Source organism: Pelophylax lessonae, assembly GCF_965119305.1.
Source record: "Pelophylax lessonae genome assembly, chromosome: 4".
Classification (NCBI taxonomy): domain Eukaryota; kingdom Metazoa; phylum Chordata; class Amphibia; order Anura; family Ranidae; genus Pelophylax; species Pelophylax lessonae.
Window position 1 is genome coordinate 307,406,369 of NC_138771.1, and position 21,455 is coordinate 307,427,823.

Here is a 21,455-nt window from a genome sequence, read left to right on the forward strand (position 1 = left end):
GTTGCAGCAGCTGCATACACTTTTCACATATTATGTATCTAGTCACCTAATTATCCAGTAGAGCGGGTTTAAATTAGTTTAGTCACAAAATCTGTCAAATGTCACATATTTCAAGCAGTGTTCATTTCACAAGCATAGACATAAATCTAAAAAATTCTGCTCAAAAAGGTAGCATACCTGCTTTATGGTAAAATCATTAATGAGGTGATGGTTGTGCTCATTCAGACTGCAGTGAAGTGTAATGCAGTCACTATGCATTAGCAGTTCCTGAAGAGTTCCCATTCTCTGCAGACCTAGAGAGCGCTCAACTCCATCCGAAAGATAGGGATCATAAAATATGATGGTAAATCCAAATGCTTTTGCGCGCAGAGCAACAGCTTGTCCAACCCGACCTACAAACCAATAGGCCATCAAAACTCATTATTGATAAGTGTCCCACTGCACAAACCAAAATAATATAAAACTTAAAAACATTGCAGACTATATTAATCAAGTAAATGGTTATTAATGTTGAAGTCTGTTTGTTTATTAGACTGAGTTTTACCAAGTCCAATGATGCCTAGAGTCTCTCCACGGATCCTGGCAGCTCCGCCAGCCACCTCTCTTATTTGTTCCACACTAGATGCTCGGTTCCCCTCCCTCATAGCTTGGTGCAGCCATGTAACCCGTCGGTACAAGTTCAAAATGTGGCAGAGGGTTGAATCAGCTGTCTCCTCTACTGAGGACGAGGGAACATTGCAAACTGCAATACCTAATAAAGAAAAAAAGTGCCATAATCAGTAATGTTAGTTTGATACAACTATGCAAGAAAAAAAAAAAATACTTCCAATTTACCTAATTCAGCTGCAGACTTAATATCAATATTGTCATATCCGCTGCCAATCCTTATTATGATACGAAGTGCCTTGAATTTCTCCAAGTCCTCTCGAGATAGGGAAATTGTGTGATACATAAGGGCTCCCACAGCTTCACTTAATACCTATACAAAATAAAGCATGGCGAAGAAAACACTGGTTATAGAAAACGAAAATTCAAAGCATGGATAATTACAATTGTGTGTCATTAGTGATGAGTCTCATATAGCCATCATATACAGCTATTGAGACGTGGGCTAGGATTTAAATGCTCTGTATGAATAGTAGAACTACTGAAGTCACAGAGGCTGCAGCCTACTGACTGGGTAAAGTGCAATCCTGAAACCCTAATGAGACAAGGGAGTAACGAGTAAAGCTGGTCATATAATCATATAACTTAATTTTTATTTTTAGCAATGAAAAAATTTGAAGGAGCAGGATGGAAACATTTTCTTGAACAAACAAAATTCTAACAGTGAATATGGTTCTCTTTTGGAAAAAAATCTTTATTAAAAAAAAGCTTTAAATGGTTAGGGAAAGATATTGTAAATCCAATGCACATAGAATATCCGAATAAAAGATTAAAAAACATTTAGGCTGGATTTAAACATGTCTAAATCTGTTGCTTCTATGTAGAGCGATCCACGTTCGGAGGTGATTGACAGGAAGGTAGGAGGCAATGTGATGCCTCCCCAACTCCTGATTCAACCCCATTTTTCCCAAAACACACACCGCAACTGCATGCTTTGCAAGCAGTTGAGGGGGCATATGTAGCACTAACCTAATTTGTGGTCACAAAATGTTGAATAGATTTTGCCACAGGCACGAAGCATCCTGACCACAGCATGTAAATGCCCAACTGCTGCCATTAACATGTCTAAACTTAAGTTGTCTCTTAATTCTAACAAGGCAAAAAAAAAAAAACTGAAACCAAGAAGGCTTTTATTCCATCAGTAAGAGAAATTTTAAAGAACTGAAATAAAGCAGGGGAAAAAAAAAAATATTACTTTCTCATGAATTTCTTGTGTAGATTGAGCATCACAAAATGCCACTGTAGCCACGTCCTTTAATATAGGCATTTCTACTGTGCAGTCTCTTCCATCCAAAAGAGCCACCAAAGGACGGACTGGCATAGGACCATTAAGGATTGGTGGTCGGATACCTACAAAAGGCAAACAATAATAAATATACAGCAAGAATACCTTTATTACAGTAATACATTTACAGTAAAGACAAAAAAGGTTGACAAAGTCTTGATGCTATTCCATCACTTTACTTAGTATATACCTTGTTCAAAATATTGTTCGGTCTAATTACCAAGGGGTTTTTAGTTTACCATAAAATCCTTTCCAGTACATAAAGAAAGACTATAGATACCAGAGTATAGTCATTTTCCCTAAGTGGCAGAGAAAGAAAAATGGAAGACCCCCTCTATTATAAAAGGCAATCGCTACTCTTTTTAGGACTTCTTAAAAAACTTAAAAATCTAGGATAAAATCAGAGAGGAGCTTAAAGCGGTTGTAAACCCTATAAAAAAAAAAAAAAACCTGCAAGACAAAGGCATAATGAGCTAGTATGCATCGCATACTAGCCCATTATGTGTAACTTACCTTATAACGAAGCCCCGACACGGACCCCCGGACATCGATGCGGGCGCTGCCATGATCCCTCGTCGTCTCTTCCGGGTTCGGCGGCTCCGGCGCGCTGATTGGCCGGAGCCGCGATGACGTCACGTCACGTGATTTTTCCGGCAAGCTCCCGGCAACTTAATTGAAGGTCCCCCCGGACCTTCAGAGCGCATGCGCCGCTCGCGCGAGCGGCTGCATGCACTGTAAATATCTCCTAAACCGTGCCGGTTTAGGAGATATTATTTGTACCTACAGGTAAGCCTTATTATAGGCTTACCTGTAGGTAAAAGTGTCAAAAAGCGGGATACTACCGCTTTAAGCATTTTTAAGGAACATCCAGTAGAAAAGAAATTAAAAAAAAAAAATATGGATGTTCAAAATATCTCAGAAAATCCTGGAAAAGTGACAGCTAAAAGAAACCGAGAAATAGCAGCCTGCAGCACATCATTCTCGTTGAAGCCTAATTAAACCAGGACCAAAGACAGCAGTCCATAGTATTTAGTGAAACTGTGAAAACATGTCTGGGTGTCTGCACTGTAGATTTGTTCAGCAAAGGCACCATAACCAACATGCCAAAAAGCAGCAAGTGCTCAAGTGCAGATACATGGGAAATACTAAAGTGTACACCCATGGAGGGCTGTGTTTACCAATTAGGGGATAACACAGGTGTCCTGTGCATCTATGTGCATGTAGTCCCAATGATGTTATTTGGGACAAGGCGGCTGCACGGACACAGCCGCTGCTCTCAATCTGACATCTGTTGGTGCGTGCCCCTGAACTCACACTGTTTGCGTTCCGGGCCATGCACCTGCAGGTCATCAGATGGGAAGCAGCGTCTGCTCGTGCACACGCTGCGCCCTGACAGGAATGAGTCTGCTTGAACGGAAATGCACGGAACACCAATGTAACTCCGTGCGGGCAAACACAACCCTCCATGTGTGTACATTTTAGTATGTATTAAACTAGATTTTACTGATCATTAACTTTTTCCTTTTCTATAGAACTAGAGAAGACTAGACTTTTATTCTTTTGCATGTGTTTACTTTATTCTTATTACATTTTCTGTATTTAAATAGCATGATTTATGTGAAGAACATAGGGGGCCATTGGGACTGCTCTAACAACGCATACTTTTAAGGACAACCTCTCATATCAACAATATGGTGCTAAATGTACAATATATGTACAAGTGCTGCATAAACTGGCAGCGCTATACAAAGTACCTGAAATAAATAAAATCATTTTTATGTAAATACTAGTAGCTTACTTTACATTCAGAGTTACCAAACCAGTGCAAATACTCATAATGAGAGGTTTAAAAAAAAAAAAAAAAAAAAAAAAAAAAAAAAAAGCATATTTGTTCTAGATTTCAAAGTATTAAAGCCACTGGTCAGCATGAATAGAAAGGCAACTAGTATTTTATAATACCTTTCCTGAGCTCTCCTAAAAAAATAAAAAAAAAATAAAAAGTTTGTTTCTGCTAAGAGAGTAAGGTAAGGCTAGAGCCCCTGTCTGGTTTTTACTGTATGTGACCTTATTACAGATTCTCCTCGACTTTTTGCATGGAGTTGATAAGCCTCTGCTCCTTGTAAAAATGATTGGATCACCTTAAAAAAAAAAAAAAAAAAAAAAAAAAAAAGAAGAAGAGGGGGGGCAGCATCGCCAGCAGAAAATGCCAAGATCCTGGTAAAACCACTTAAAAAACCCAACGACATACGGGTACATCCTTTTGCAGGAAGTGGTTTTAATTGCTGGCTCTTTCTGGTGTCACTGATAAAAAAAAAAGATAAGATCTACCTAATAAACTCACTGGGATTGATAATCTGACAGAGCCTAACCTATTCCCTCTATTCAAAACCAAAACATTTAGGCTAGATTTGGACTTAAAAGAAGAACTATAGGCAAAACTTTTTTTCATTTTGGATAGAGTAAGGGAGAGTTATAACACCTGTTGGTTAATTTTTTGCCATCTGTGCCACATTCGGGAGATGAACCTTCACTTTCTGCACCATTGTCAAAAAATGAAGTGAGAGAAAATCCCTGCAAATTAGGGGAATCCCTTAGGGCCCTCCCCCCCAGCCCACCAGAACTAGTTTCCCCATTGGAAGATTTCCCCTCTTACATTTCTGGGGACAGTCACAATTTTGAATTTTCTTTTAACTTTCAACGATAACGATAAACCGGACAAATAGAGAGGGTTAATCTCCCTAATGGGGGAACAGACAGCAATACAATTGACAGGGGCTCTAATCGCTCTCCGCTAAAGAAAATGTTTTGCCTTAGTTATACGAAAGAATGGAATATGATTCTATTCTATAGGGCCAGGTTAACACAATATGAAAGACACAACAAATTGTAAATTATATTTTCTAACCATCACAGATTCGGTCCAGACGCTGTCTTTTCACTTTGTGTTTGTCCATGGTTCGGTTCTTTGAAACCTACTAGAAATAGACAAAGAATAATAATTTTACTATCAAGTACGAGAAGTTAATTATCAACAGGATACGTTTAAATAAATCAAAGCTATGGCAAATACCAGGATCCAATGGAAATTTCCTGTACTGGATTTCTTAAAAAGAGCCACCCAGATTTAACTGAATTACCCATCCAAGGCTATAAGACACACAATTAAGAGATCAATGATGGAGGCTATAAGAAAAAATTAACCAGGTGGAATAAATGATACAAGCCAGAAAAACTAAAAATATGACTTACTTTAAAATGTGCAAGAAACTGCATTAGCAATTGTTCAGAAATCTAGCAGGCAGCTGCTTAACTAAGGATATTCATATCCCCAAAGCTATTTCTTCCCAGCAGGGACAACAATTTTGAACACCTGGCTTAATTGACAGGTAGGCTAAGAATAACAACCATGTCGTCCAGCAGCTTGCAATGTCCTTTGGGACCCTTATCCACAAAACTGTTGCTTTCATTCACAAATAGAGAACATATAATCTTTACTGATAGACATTTTTAATATTGTTGAACATGGACAGTTCCTATCATTTAACCACTTAAGGACCAGGCTCATTTCAGACACTTGTTTACAAGTATTTTTTGCTAGAAATGACTTTGAACCCCCAAACATTATATTTTTTATAAATTTTTTAGAATAAAATGGCGGTCGTTGCAATATTTTTTGTCACGCGGTAGTTGCGCAGCAGTCTTTCAACGAAATTTTTTGGGAAAAAATACATTTCACTACATTAAAAAAAAAAAAAAATTAACAGTAAAGTTAGCCGAATTTTTTTATAATGTAATTTGATAATGTTACGCCGAGTAAATAGATACCCAACATGTCATGCGTCAAAATTACGCACACCTCGTGGAATGGCGACAAACATTGGTACTTTAAAAATCTTCAACGGCGATGTTTTAAAAATTTCTACAGGGTACCAGTTTAGAGTTACAGAGGAAGCCCAGGGCTAGAATTATTGCTCCCGCTCGAACTATGGCGGCGATACCTCACATGTGTGGTTTGAACACTGTTTACAAATGTGGGCGCGACTTGGGTGTGCTTCTGCGCGCGAGCTCGGAGGGATGGGGCCCTTTCAATTTTTTTTTCCTATTTATATTTTACCTTTTCGTTTTATAATTTCCCTTTAAAAATTTTTTTTTTCGATCACTTTAATTTCCATTACAAGGAATGTAAACATCTCTTGTAAAAAAAATAAGCAGGACAGGTCCTCTTTAATTTTGAGATCTGGGATCAAAAAGACCTCAGATCTCACATCTATACTAAAAAGCAAAAAAGGTCTTTTTTTCAAAAAATTTAAGGCCGTTGGGAGGAAGCGACGTACAACGTCGCTCCGGTTCTCCAAGGCCATAGAGTCGAGTGGCGGCCAGCTTGCCTTCACTCGACTTCCTGCCTAGGAGGGGAAAGGACCAGATCATTTTCCTCGATACTGACAGCTCCGGTAAGTGGGGGGGGGGGGGGGCACCCTTTCCCGCCGCCCATAAAAGTGATCCCACGGCGAATCCGCTGCGGAGACCACTTTTATGAAAAAGATGACCGCCTGCCCGCTGCCATAACCCTAGTATTTAACGTCAAAAGTACCGACGTATAACTGCGGTGGGCGGTCCGGAAGTGGTTAAAGCTGGCCATAGACACAGAAACCAGGCTAAGAGTCCTAATTTTAGCAACACCTTCACAGATTTGGCCATACAGTATATGCATGCTTTTGCACATGACAAAATCAGTATATCAGGAGATTATGTACAGTGCTTTCCTTTTTCCACATGTTAGGTTACAGCCTTTTTCCAAAACGGATTAGATTCATAGTTTTCTTCGAAATTCTACAAACAATACCCCATGATGACAACGTGAAAGAAGTTTAAAATTATTATTTATTATTGGAGTATGATGCTACAAGCTTGGCACACCTATTTTTGGGCAGTTTCCCCCATTCTTCTTTGCAGGACCTCTTAAGCTCCACCAGGTTGGATGGAGTGTCTGTGCACAGCAATTTTCAGATCTCTCCAGAGATGTTCAATCTGGTTTAAGTTCTGGGCTCTGGCTGGGACATTCACAGAGTTGTCCCATAGCCACTCCTTTATCATCTTGGCTGTGTGCTTAGACTTGTTATCCTGTTGGAAGATTAAACTTCTACCCAGTCTGAGGTCCAGAGCGCTCTGGAGCAGGTCTTCATCAAGGATGTCTCTGTACATTGCTGCATTCAGCTTTCCTTTTATCCTGACTAGTCTCCCAGTTCCTGCTGCTGAAAAACATCCCCACATCATGATGCTGCCACCCCCAGCTTCACTGTAGGGAGAATATTGGGCAGGTGATGAGCGGTGCCTGGTTTCCTCCAGACATGACACTTGCCATTCGGGCCAAAGAGTTTAATCTAGGTTTCATCAGACCAGAGAGAATTTTGTTTCTCATGGCCGATGAGTCCTTCCGGTGCCTTCTGGAAAACTCAAGGCGGCTGTCGTGCTTTTTACTGAGGAAGTGGCTTCCGTCTGGCCACTCTACCATACAGGCCTGATTGGTGGAGTGCTGCAGAGATGGTTGTTCTTCTGAAAGGTTCTCCTCTCTCCACAGAGAAACGCTGGAGCTCTGTCAGAGTGACCATCGGGTTCTTGGTCACCTCCCTGGCTAAGGCTCTTCTCCCCTGATCGCTCAGTTTGGCCACTCTAGGAAGAGTCCTAGTGGTTCAAAACGTCTCGCATTTACGGATGATAGAGGCCACTGTGCTCATTGGGACCTTCAATGCTGCAGAAACCTTTCTGTACTCCTCCCTAGATCTATGCCTCAATATAATCCTATCTCGGAGGTCTACAAGACAATTCCCTGGACTTCATGGCTTGGTTTGTGCTCTGAGATGCACGGTTAACTGTGGAACTTTATATAGACAGGTATGTGCCTTTCCAAATCATGTCCAATCAACTGAATTTACAACAGGTGGACTCCAATCAAGTTGTAGAAACATCAAAGATGAAGGGAAGGAAGGAAACAGGATGTACCCGAGCTCAATTTTGGAGTGTCATGGCAAAGGCTGTGAATGCTTATGTACATGTGATTTTTAATTTTTAATAAAGTTGCAAAAATTTCAAAACAAACTTTTACAATGTCATTATGGGGTATTTGTAGAATTTTGAGGAAAATGATTAATTGAATCCATTTTGGAATAAGGCTGTAACTTAAAATGTGGAAAAAGTGAATCGCTGTATTATAAGGATAGTATGTATTCCCAATCAACGTCTGGATGCCATATGCAGCAATGAAAAGATGCATGAGAGTTACACAAAAGGCACTCATATGGTCACTGGTATTTTTTTTATTTTTTTATCCTGCCCACTCAATATCTGAGAGAAAAAAAAAATGAACATTAAACAAAAAAACGAATACATGGGTGAACATATGTAGAGAAATCGCATTTTCACTACACTCTAGCAAAATCAATGGTGCTTCAGTCAACCTTGTTTGCGCATTACTGTGAGCTGCAGCGAAGTTTATTACAGCGTGTTACTGTTATGCACATTAGAACATAGGTGCAACAGGCTGCTCAGATCTGAATCCAGTCAAATTACAAGAATATGTATCCTTTAGGATCAGTGTAATAAAATCAGCTTTCTAGAGGTGGAAAATTTCATAATGGTTTACTAATTATATAACGGATGCAGGATAAGGTTTGATAGGAAAAGTATTTTCTGCAGTTTTGTTGATCTCAAAGGGATGATATATTCAAGCTATTGTCAGTATAATTTGCTGGATATCATTGTTATGGTTACATTTTTTTTCTGTGGAGGAACACACAGAGAATTATCAAGAAACCAAAATCTGAAAGAACATTGGCTTATTGTAATCTTATACTCACAGACGATGGTGGGCACATCTGTTATGTCTTAATTAAAAGGGAAATTTCACTGAAAACTGACATTTTCGTTTTTGGTAAATATATACCTAAATTGGTATCCATGGCAGCAACTCCCCTTACAAGTCTCCTGTCCCACCAGGCCAGTCAGGGCCCTCTGGTGGAAGTTAATGAGCTGGAAGCTGTAAATCCCTGAACACACCCTACTTTAGAAATAAGGAGTTTAACACTTTCCTGGGAGAAATTCATTAACCACTTGACCTTCACAAGGTTTTGCCCCCTTCATGACCAGAGCATTTTTTTGATATTCAGCACCACGCCAACTTAACTGGCAATTGTGCAATGATGCAACACTGTACCCAAACAAAAATTAGATTATTTTTTTCACACAAAATAGAGGTTTCTTCTTTTTTTTTTTTTGCTATATAAAATATATACCGAAAATTTAGGAAAATAAAACAAACAAAAAAAACACACTTTTCGGTTATAACATTTTGTAAATAAATCTTTCTTCAAAAATATAGGCCAAAATGTATTCGGTTACATTTCTTTGGTAAAAATAACAGAAATCAGTGTGTTTTATTTAGTTTGTGTGAAAGTTATAGTCTACCAACTATTGGATATATATTTGAAAGTGGATTCATTCTGATGTACTGACAACCCATTTTATTTCTTGAGGCCCTAAAATGCCAGTACGGTGTAAATTCCCCCCAAAACTAGGGTATTCAGTAAGAGGATGGCAAGTTTTTTGAATGTGTAATTTTTTGGAAGAGTTAAGTTAAAAAAATAAAAAAAATTTCCCACAATTATTATTATTGTACGGGAATTATATAGCGCCAACAGTTTGCACAGCGCTTTAGAATGTTAGGGCAAACATAGTTACAATACAATACAATACAGGAGGAATCAAGAGGGCCCGCTCAGAGCTTACAATTTAAAAAGGCAGGGTCAAGTGATACAAAAGGTAATAAAAGACTTGTTTGATTTTTTTTCCCCATATACTGTCACTAGTGCAGTACAGCATAATCATAACTGGCATGGCAGTGATCAGGGATACTGACTGTTGACAACAGTGTGTATATAAAAAAATTTATATATATCACACATACATACACACACACACACACACAATATATATACACACACACACACACACACACACACACTTCAGAATAGTTCAGTGTCACCATAGTGACAAAGTACTCTTCTGGAGGGGGGTTTAAAATTTTTTTAAGACTGTGATTTGCTGTTTAACATCCTTCACTGTAACAGCATTGATTGAACTGTCATGAACGGGTTTCCGAATATATATTTTTTAATCGGAACATGTAGAAACAGTAAATATAAAGACTGCCACTGCTGACCTTTAAACATGCTAGTTGCCTGGCTGCAATACTTTGAGTCACTGAGCTGATACTATAATGTGGATTAAAAAAGGGTGTACCTATTCTGAGTCTGTGATTCAAATTACAGAAGCTACCAAATAAAGTGTTAAAACCTTAAAGTGTTTACCTGTGAAAAGCAAAAAAAAAAAAAAAAAAAAAAACTAAGACAAAGCTAAATGTAAAAACAAGCATTGGCGGGAAAAAAAAAAAAATCCCCCCCCCCCCCCCAAAATCTATACCAAGCCCTTCGCCAATGCCAAAATTAAATCTATACCATGCCCCGCCAAATCTATACCAGACCCTTATCTGAGCATGCAGCCTGGCAGGTCAGAAAAGGGGGACAAGCGAGCAGCCCCCTACCCTCCTGAACCATACTAGGCAAATGCCCTCAATATATTGGGGGGGGGGGGGGGTTTCCCCACCGACGGCTGATGACGCATCAGTTAAATGACACAGTGGCCAGCTTCCCAGCCACATCCTTAATCACCAGAAAATATTCTCATTGTACCAATGTGCCACAACCACGCTGCAAATGTGCCACAACAGTATGCAAGTGCGGTTGCGACGTGTTACTATAGACTTGAATGGGAGGCGTTGAAAGACTTCAAACGCCTCCTGACTCGACACGAGTTCCTCAAACAACTGCTTTTAATGCCAGTGTGAAATTAACTTTAGAGTTCTGATGTCAACAAAAAAGTTGGGGTTATCTTTTATGTTCACTTTTGATAACAATGGTAAGCAGGACAAATAGAGAGGGTGGCTCTCCCTAACGGGAAAATTAAAAAAAAAAAAAAACACAGACACATGTTCTAATTCCTTTCCACTCGACCCAAAACTAAGGCGAAAAAAAAAAAAAAAAGTTATGCTTTTATTTACACTTTAACTACTTGACCTCGTGAACCTTTTACCCCCCCTTCATGACCAGGTCATTCTTTGCTATTTAGCAATGTGCTACTTTAACTGGTGATTGAGAGGTCATGCAACACTTTACCAAAACTACATTTATACCTTTTTTTTTTTTTTACAAAAATAAAGCTTTCTTTTGGTGGTATTTTATCACCACTGGGGTTTTTTTTTTTTTATCTCAAAAAAAAAAAAAAAAAAAAATGAGAACATTATTTTGTTTTCTAGCAGTTTTAGTTTATTGGCCTATGAATTATTTCACACATGCAGAACAGCAAATAAATTGTTCCTTGATCATTGCATATTTTTTTTCTGCCAATCAAAGATCTATATTAAACAGAAAATGTAAATTTAAAAGATAGAATTGTTTTTTTCAGATACAAAATAACAAAAAAAAAAATAAAATAATAATAATAGCATATTGGAGAGTACAAACAACTGAATGAATTCTGCACAGCTAGTTGCTTCCATTGCAGTTTGGTCCTCTGAGATATTCACATTAAAGTCTGCTTAGTGGGTTTCATTGGTGGGTTTGTACTGCTCCTGTGCCTTCCATGCTAATAACGGCTGGCACACACTTGCTCCTGACATGCTCAGCTGCTGGGATTATTGGATCTGGATTGATTCATGCTCAGTATGCATCTCCGGCTGAAGAGTGGACTGTAGAGTTTCTACAGCCTGAGCTGTACCCGATGGTTCAGTGACAGGTGCGAGCTGAACATACTGGACTTGGATGTCATTGGCCTGTAGTGGAGAGCCATTAACTACACCAGATGTCGGGTCAGAGGTGACGGCGATGAGTTGTGCTCCTTGAAGAACCTGGCCGTCCTGGCCCATGTGGACTTGATGAATCTGCAGGTTTCCCTCGCTGTCTTGAGTTATTTGTACCTGCTCTCCCTGCGGTACCTGTGCAATATGTAGGTGTCCCACCTGGACCTGGCCATCTTCCCCAATCTGGTGGATCTGCACCTGCTGGGCATTGGCCAGAGCGTACTGAAGCCCCTGAGGCGGTGATTGCTGTAGGTCACTGGAAGATGAAACAGTATTCTGTACACCATCAGCTGCGTTGTACGAAGTGTTTGAGGGGGTTCTGCGTGAGAAGCTTTTTACAGCCAAGCTCTGTCCTCTCTCCTTCCTGCGCCAAGCTGTGCGGCACTTGGAGTCAATGCTCTGTTTCATCCGGTACCAGTCGGACTCTGTGATTCGGAATTTGTGGAATAGATGACATCTTATGCCATAGATCATCAATGGATCCAGCTGTTTCTTGCCGTGCTTTCCTAGTCCTGATAGGTTAGAGACAGCCTGCACCTCACGGGGGAAGAGGTAATCAAGCAGAGTAAGGGCCATTTTCTCTGCTGTCCGGCAGTTGGTGCTTATGTGCAGCATATTGGCTGCTGTGATTGGACATCTCACTCGCATCTCAGGGTTGTTTTCATCACCAAGCCATGTGCCATTGGGGTAATCGTCTTCAGAGTTTAGAGTGATCAGGGTAACCTTGTTCCCCATGTTGGAGTTTCCAGAGTTGGACAGTGTATCACTGGCCTCTGATCCGCTGTCATTATCATCATGACTGTGGCTTTCATCTGGATCTGGTAGCTTCATCACGATAGTGTTATGTCTTCGTCCAAGGACCGCACTATTAAGTAGATTTTCCAGACTTTCTGTTGTCTTGTTCACTGAATCCTCCTGACTCTGCAGCCGGGCCACTACAGAATTTTGCCTTTCACTATTCAGGATAAAAGTTGTCTGAGGAACCACGCATCGCACTTTGTTCCAGGTCTGAGTGGCTCCAAGTGGTGATCCCGCCACCATGGGTACTTGAATGGGGTTTGATTTTTTGTTCATGATCATATCCAGTTTCTCCTCCAGTGATTTACAAGTGGCCTCCAGAACCTGCAGCTTGGACTCAATGCTGTCCAGCCTCAGACAGATGGTCTGGTTGATTGAGAACAGAAACGACTTTATGGATGGGTCCTGAGAGTTGATTTCTATCCTCTGACGTTTCAGTGAAGGCGGCATGTTGTCTTCTGTTACCTCATGATTTTCTAACATGACAGGGTGGTGGTTACCATGTAAATCATCAACTGTTATTTGAACCATTTCTGTCAGCTCCTCGTCTGACATCATTGATAACTGCCCAAATTCTTCGCAAATTCAATGCGATGAATTGTCCGTGTGGGCTCTGCGAGTTCTCGTGGTGTTTTGATGGATGATAATGGCGTCCTTCCTCACGTGAGAATCCAGGCACTCCTCGCTGCCGCCGATACTCAAGGACAAAAAATTTGAAAAAAGAATATTTTTACTTTCTGATATAAAACATATCCAATCAAAAAAAAAAAAAAAAAACAAATTTCTTCAAAAATGTTGGCCAAAATGTATTCTGCTACATACAAAAAAAAATTCTAATAACTGTATATTGACTGGTTTGTGTGAAAGTTATAGTGTCTACAAATGATGGTTTAGATACTGGAAATGTTATTAATTTTTTACTGTTAATGGTGGTGATCTGCGACTTATAGTGGGACTGGAATAGTGTGGCAGGCAATCTGACACTAACTGCCAGTGACTTTAATACAGTGATCAGTTATATTAATATACACTGTCACTGTACTAATGACACTGGCTGGGAAGGGGTTAACATCTAGGGTTGTGGTCCTCAACTCCAGTCCTCGGGGCCCACTACCAGGCCAGGTTTGCAAGATAACTAAATTACATCACAGGTGATCTAATTTGCTGCTCAGTGATTGCAGTATTCTAGTCTGCATCTCCCCAAGGTAATACTTAAAATCTGGCCTGTTAGTGGGCCCCGAGGACCGGAGTTGAGGACCACTGATCTAGGGCGATTAAGGGATTTAATGTGTGCCCAACTATATGTAAATGTGTTTAAGGTGTGCTGCTTTTACTAACATCTGTTTCTTATCCCTGTTTTATAACATTACATTTTCAGTTAGTTTTCTTATTCATTGCACGATCAAACTTAAAAAATGCTTAGTGCAATACTAAAAGGTCTTTCGCAACTTGTACGAGTTACAATTCACTTAATATGTTTATGGGATTGATATAATAATTACTGTTCACATATGTATTAGCATTGGTTTGCACGTTTTCCCAAATTATTATTGGCATTTAAAAGGGTTAGCGCACCTAATTAAGTTTCATATGTTTTGAGTGTTTTATTCAAACACTGTGTGCTGCTTTTCTACAAAGCAAGATTCATTTTCACATATTCTGAATTTGTTTAATGTACACTAAGCCAGGGCTTGACAAATTTGCTTTCAATCTAGGAGCCAGCCATAAAAGCTAGGACCCAGTTTTTTTTTTGACTGGCAGGGCTTTGCTTTGGGCGACAGAGATGGCCAACTCATGATCTCTAAAGAGGTCACTGATAAAAAGGGGACTCTGATATAATGGGGGGTCTCTAAGGGGAGTTCTAGTATAAAAACACTGATCTAATGGGGGTGCTAACCAAGGAACTGATCTAATGGGGGGGGGGGGTGCTATCAGGGACTCTGATCTAATAGGGGTGGGGGTGGGTCTCTATGCAGCCTGTCCTAAAATTGCTGGGGCAATGTGGTCAGAGTAATACACTCCTCTCACAGTGTCATCCCCCTTCCCCATACACTCCTCTCACACAGTGTCCCACCTTCTTTTACACTGTGGGTGGGGCCCCTGGGGTGTCTCCCATCACCTGGAGAGTAGAGTTCTACCAACTCCCAGGCCCCATTTCGGGTTGCCCTCCCTGCGGGGCTCAGGCCAGGTCCCTCTCAGCCATCGGGCAGAGCCAGGGCACACTGTGGGCTCCTCCACGCACTGTCCTCGCCATCTTCCCAGCCAGCCAATCGCAGAAGCCGTCGTCCCAAGCTCGCCTCCTGATTGGGGGGGGAAGGCCAAAAGGGGATGGGAAGCTCCAGCTAATGGAGGGGAGAGGCTGACAGGCTGCCCACTCATCGCTTCCCCACGCAAGGGAAGAAAGAAGGTGAGGAGTTTAGTGGGCAGCAGCATGAGAAGTTGCTCGTGTCTAGTGCCACAGCCAGCGGTGGATGGGCTCGCTGGAGCCTGGGCACCGAGATCCCATTTCAGGTCGCCAAAGCGACCTGGCACCTGGGTTTTGTCGAGCCCTGTATTAAGTGCAGTAGTGTTACATATGATTTACAATTATCACTGATGATGAAAGTAAAAGAAATTACCAAATTGTGGGTTGTCCCCAGAAAAGAAAGTAATAGAGGTGAAATCATCCAATGGGGACACCTATTTTGGTAACCTGGGGGGCCTCACTTTCTGCTTTGGCTATATGACAGGAAGTGAAGGTTCTCCCAAAAAATACGTAGATGGAAAAAAACAAAAACTGACAGGGGTTATAACTCTCTCTTACTCTATCCAAAATTAAAAAAAAAAAAAAAAAGATGTTTGTCTTTAGTTCTACTTTAACCCCTTCACGCAATCACACAAATATGTGGCCTCACTGGACTGGGCTTTTCTTTGCATGGGGCCGCATATTTGTCTATCTCCCTTTGTGCTGGGAGCGTGGCACCTCATCTGCAAAATGCTGATTTTTGGCTGCCGAAATTTCAGTGCCTCTCATAAATATATATAATTTCAAATTAAAATTGGGATCATGTGCACTGCTACCCAAACAATACATGCTGTCCTGATGTACTCTGAATAACAAACCATCACAACAATATAAAACATCATATATCTAGTAATTTTGCTAATTGGCACCCAACAATAGACCAGCTACAATCTAGTCCATGGCTCCACAGTCCAGACACAAATATAAATTAAAATAAAAACTTTGGGTAATTGCAGCTCGCTGGGTACCAGACACTATGAAAAAAAAAAACTGACAAAGAGTGCACAAACCCTAGTACAACTAACCTTTTAAATTTCCCTTGTTTGCTTCCTCCCCCCTCCTCTTACAATTGGCCCTTTTGACAGGTACTCGCTCTCCCACTTCCCCCCCAGATCACCTAGGCGATCCGAGCAGAAGTTCACCTTCCCCCTTTCGCCAACAGCCTTCTAGGACATATCACAGGTCCCAGAAGAATGTGGGACCATTCCCAAAGCGCAGCCTGCACTGCCTGCATCTAGGTTTAAGGCAACTGCATGGCACCTACTGTGAATGTATGCCGAAGGATTCTGTCAGCAAGTCCAGGCCAATGGTTTACGACCGGGATCTGCTGATCGGCTGTGTACAATTAAAGGCCAGAGCTCCGTGTTGACAATCAACACAGAGCTCTGTATAGAGAGAACGATCTCTCTGCAAAGCAGGAATGAGAAACTTGGAGATCTAGTAGTAAAATCAGTATACTGTACACACATTACACAGTTCGGTACACATTTAACGCCTTCCCAGCTAATGTCATAGTACAGTGCCAGTCAGTTCCCCCCGTCAGTTAGTGTCAGATTGTCCGCCACACTATCGCAATCCCATTATAGGTCACTGATCAGTGCCATTAGTAGTATATAAAAAAAAAAAAAAAAAAATCCAGTATATATACATACACAGCATAAGCGTTTGTAGGTGCTATAACTTTCACACAAACCAATCAAAATACACCTATTGTGATTTTTTTTTTATTTTTTTTTATCAAAGACATGTAGCAAAATACATTTTGGCCTAAATCTATGAAGACATTTTTTTATATGTTTTGTAGCAGAAATTAGAAAAAAAATTTTTTTTTTTTTTTCAAAATTTCGGTCTTTTTTCTTTAAATCACAAAAAGAAAAAAAAATGTGGTAATCAAACACCACCAAAAGAAAGCTCTCTTTGTGTGAAAGAAACTATATAAAAAAACTTTGTTTGGGTACAGCGTTGCATGACCGCACAATTACCAGTTAAAGTAGCATAGTGCTAAATAGCAAAAAATTGCCTGGTCATGAAGGGGGTAAAATCTTCCTGAGGTCAAGTGGTTAAATAATAATATATTGCTACACAATGCTTGAAAAACCTCTTGATATATTTACATATGTTGGTTCTTGCTTAGATTTAAGATAACTTATGAGCTCTAAGCAAGATGTGCCTTTGTAAGTGCATTAGATTAGGCTGTTAATTGAGTTTTACAATAAAAAGGTTAATCACACTAGGGTCTGTGTGCTCTGTTTTGTCAACTCTGCATGACATCAATAATGTTTTGGGCAGCATAGCAGCAAAAGGAACTTTTAGTGCTCATATGTAGGATTCAGCTACCATCAACACAATTTTAAAGAGCTTAGGCTTAGTTACCAAAGCTAGACAATTGATCATTAATGTGTATGTATACCTGGATTTTTTTTTTTTTTTTCAATTTTGGAAAGAGTACCATTGGAGATACTTCCACTTCACGCCCTGTCCCAGAGTTGTAAAAAAAAAAGTTAGAAGAAATCCTCTCTTAGATGGCTGAACAGGGGTCTCCACTGGAAGATGTAACCTCACCTCTTGTTCTGGGGACAACTCCAACATTTTGGATTTCTCCACACTTTGTATTTCTGACCATTGTCCCTGAGAAAAACCGAGGGGGGGGGATTTCCAAAAGGGAAGAGAAACAGAGGGGTGAACTTTCTCTTCAGGGAGTGATTACACCAGGCTCATTGCTCCAGCCCCTCCCACCGTCTGGTGCCCATCCGTTCCCAATCTCTTCTTTGAAGTAAGAAACCACAAGTGACAAGGATTTCATCACTACCGGCTATTTACTAGCCGTTATTGGCTAGTGAAGCAGCCAATCAAACCGATCTTGGTCCAATAGTCCTCAGATCTTTCCTTAAAGAGTACTTGTCGCTGCCTATGCTATCACAAAAGATGTTGCTCATTCCGTGATTGCAAAAAAGTTGAATTAAAAAAAGGGCCGGGGGGGGAAACAGTGTAAACAAATGCTAATAAAAAAACATTAAAGCCCCCCCTGTTCCCTCTGTGCACATAGATCCTGCATGTATGTGTAAACGGTGATGGCGCCACACATGAGGTATCGCCACAAATGCCAAAGTTACAGCAATAGTTCTAGTGCCAGACCTCCTGTTTAACACTAAACTACTAGCCGGTAAAGTATAAAAGCGTCACCTATGGATAATTTATAATACAATGGTTTATCGCCATCCCACAGGCATGCGCAATTTTAAAACACGTTTGGAGTCTATTCACTTGGCATAGCATCATCTTTTATATTTTGCAAAAAATAAATTGGGTTTGTGTGCACTAAGATTTATTAAAAATGTATTTTTTCCTGATAATCTGCATTTAATAAACAGCTGGGCAAATATTGTGTGACATAAAAAGTTGCAACAACCACCATTTTATTCTCCAGGGCCTTTGCTTTAAGAAACTACGTAATGTATGGGGGGGGGGGGGGGTTCGAGGTAATTTACTAGCTAAAAATAAAAAAAACTGATTTTAACATGCAACATGCTTTTAAAGTGGTTCTAATGGCAGACCTTTTTTATCTTATTGCATTCTATGCATTAGGATAAAAAAAAACCTGTGTTCAGGAGCCCCCCTAACACTTACCTGAGCCCCATCTCGTTCCAGCGGTGTTGCACAAGAGCCTCAGCGGTCTGGGGACTCTCTTATTGGCTGAGACAGCGGCGCCCCTGCTCTCAAAGTCAGTGAGCCAATGAGGAGAGAGAGGGCAGGGCCGAGCCATGGCTCCATGTATGATTGGACACACAGAGCAGCAGCTCGGGTGCCCCTATAGCAAGCTGCTTGCTGTGGAGGCACTCGTTAGGAGGGAGGGGCAAAGAACGCAAAAAAGGGACCCAAGAAGAGGAGGATCTGGGCTGCTCTGTGCAAAACCAACTGCACAAAGCAGGAAAGTATAACATGTTTGTTTTTAAACCGAAAAAAAAGTCTTTAATATCACTTTAAAAAGAAAAACCCAGATATAACAGCCCATTCAGACTGGCATGATCCGACTTTGAGGGGCAACCTATGAAGTCACAGTGCGACTTGCAGGGACTTCACATAATGGAAGTCTATGCAAGTCACCCCAAAGTAGTACAGGACCCTTTTTCTAAGTCGGAGCGACTTGTGTCGCTCCTATTAGAACGGGTCCTGTACTACTCAATGGCGAGCAACGGACCGCGACTTGGTCGCCTGACAAGTCGCGCTAGTCTGAATGGGCTCTTATACTCTGTAAGGTTTGCCCACACCTTTCATTCCGGAGACAGAAGTAAACTTCTGTTATTGCTTTCACTCTCTGTTAAGCCCCTTTCACACTTGTGCGACTTGTCCTGTGACTTGGGACAGTAAAGTTGCATGACAGGTCGTGCCACACGATTTCCAATGAGTACCGTTTATATCTGTTCAACTTCAAGTCATAACGACTTTGATGCGACTTGAGGTCCATAGACCTCAAGATTACACAGGCATTGCTTCAAGTCAAGTCAAAGGCGTGCCAACATCACAGCCAGGTGTGAAAGGGGCCTTAGAGTGACAATGGCGAAGAGTAACTGTCCCCAGTGAGGTCGCAGCAATAAAACCAAACAACATTCTTCTCCCTCCCCACTCTGTTTAAAACTAGAAAACAAAATGTTTGGCCGGAGATCTACCTTAACATAAGCGCATCCGCGGCTGTGATTGGCTGGACTGACGCAAAAGGTTTGGAGACCGATGTAAATGGCTACAGAACACGTTGGGGAGACATGAAAGGAAATAGAATACAATTAGGGCACCTGGGGATGAGAATGGCTGCTGTGTAATTAGACATAATGAACATACTGACTAATACCTCGTACACACGATGAGATTGGAAGAATTACCGCCCCCCCCCCTTTTTTTTTGGCATGCTAATCTCACACTAAAGTTACGGAAATTCTTGTACGACGGAATAATAATTTAGAAGTGATGTACTGTACTGTATTTTCAGACAAAGACTGTACTGACTCAACAAAAATCGTACGATCTGGTATCGCACAAGAAAAACTTTTTTTTTCGGATAAACTTTCGTGATCGGCTCTCGAAAGCTCTGTACTAATAATCAGATTATCGTTATGATCACTTAAGCTGGATACACACAATACAATTTTCTTTAGATTTACCAAAAACACATACGAGGTCAAACCTAAACACTTTCAAATTTGTTTGCATTTAGGCAGGCCCTTGCACTACATGATTGAAGGTAAATCTAACAACAAAAGTTGCATAGTGTGTATCCAGCTTTAGAAAGCGGAATTTTGAATCTGATCGTTTGTAGGGGTCTTTAGACTCCTAGAGATCAGCGGTGTCCCCCCTTCCAGGACAGCAGTGCTTCCCAGTCCTATAATAGAACATACCCCTGGCCAGTACATGTTTACCAACAAGCCTTTGTGTCAGTCAGACCAGCTAATGGATGGCAGAGCTGTGTGATTTTATGAGTAGCCCCATCTGAACGTAGAGGGGAAACTCTGATGGCTTTTTTATATGAGCCAGGAGCAGAAGTCTACAAGTGTTACCCAGTACAGAGCAGGATGAACACACCCCATCAGCCCCCGGGCAACGGCTGCCCTGCTAAGGACAACCGCGTATCACACAGCGCTGCTGCCCGGCTACAGCAATAAGCCAAACAGTGCACTGGGGGCAGCGCAGAGCTCACAAGCAATGCCATATGGATGCATGGCTGGGGGCGGCAGATGTGCCCGGAGCCCAGCGCTGCTCCTCCACTCGGAGTAAGTCACTACAATGAGAAGACACCACAAGCGGACAGCAGAGAACGTGTGAGGGTTAAACTGTCCTTTCTAAAGCCACACAGCCAAGGCGCGCCCTTATACCCGCCCCGCCGCCACCTCCCCGGTCCCCCACTTCCCTCCGCCCCCTGTCCCTCGCCTACTCACCTTCTCCTCCCCACCGGACCCGTCGCGCTCTCACCAGCTGCTCACGCAGGAACCAGGAAGTGCCTGCTGGGAGTACCACCGAGGTCACTAGTGTTAAGAGAGGCTATGTGCCGGTCTATGAACGCCCAGCGCCATCTACAGCTTAGAGTCAAGAAATACAACTCGCCCACTCCTAACACCGCCAAGAGACCAGAGATTGTATTTCAGGCAATTTCAGCTAGTATTAACCACTTTACCACTGGAGGATTTTGCTGTCTTCCGTCCAGGCCACTTTTTGCGATTCGGCGCTGTGCGACTTTAACTGACAATTGCACGGTCGTGCGACGCCGTACCCAAACGAAATTTACGTCCTTTTTTTCCCCACAAACAGAGCTTTCTTTTGGTGGTATTTGATCACCTGTGCGATTTTTACTTTTTGCGCTATAAACAAAAAAAGAGCGTTTATTTTGAAAAAATAACAATATTTTTCACATTTTTTTATATGAAATTCCCCCCAAAAAAATGTAAAAATCTAAATTTTTTTTAATTTTTGGCCAATTTATTTTTTGCTACATATTTTTGGTAAAAAAAAATCACAATAAGCGT

General features: G+C 41.2%; 2 protein-coding genes across 3 annotated transcripts in view; both read right to left on the reverse strand.

Moving 5' to 3' along the window:
• Nucleotides 1-20,912, reverse strand: part of LOC309554800 (C-terminal-binding protein 2) — a 37,268-nt gene extending 16,356 nt beyond the window's left edge. Inside the window, exons 1-6 of one of the 2 annotated variants that reach the window (XM_082256503.1) lie at nucleotides 20,871-20,912; nucleotides 4,857-4,926; nucleotides 1,862-2,016; nucleotides 835-979; nucleotides 545-751; nucleotides 178-392 (exon numbers count right to left, since the gene is read on the reverse strand). In XM_082256503.1, coding sequence (XP_082112629.1) covers nucleotides 178-392; nucleotides 545-751; nucleotides 835-979; nucleotides 1,862-2,016; nucleotides 4,857-4,905 — 771 coding nt within the window. In that variant the 5' untranslated portion in view covers nucleotides 4,906-4,926; nucleotides 20,871-20,912. The remainder of the gene's footprint in view (nucleotides 1-177; nucleotides 393-544; nucleotides 752-834; nucleotides 980-1,861; nucleotides 2,017-4,856; nucleotides 4,927-20,870) is intronic. The other variant, XM_082256504.1, reaches the window with a different exon arrangement.
• LOC309554464 (protein BANP-like) lies at nucleotides 11,586-13,339 on the reverse strand. The gene has a single exon (XM_082256208.1). The coding sequence runs from the start codon at nucleotides 13,215-13,217 to the stop codon at nucleotides 11,697-11,699; it is 1,521 nt and encodes a 506-aa protein (XP_082112334.1). The 5' UTR covers nucleotides 13,218-13,339; the 3' UTR covers nucleotides 11,586-11,696.
• Nucleotides 20,913-21,455: the final 543 nt, after the last annotated feature.

Excerpts from the sequence above, each read along its gene's own strand:
- LOC309554464 (XM_082256208.1), bottom strand. The coding sequence starts at position 13,217 with ATGATGTCAGACGAGGAGCTGACAGAAATGGTTCAAATAACAGTTGAT.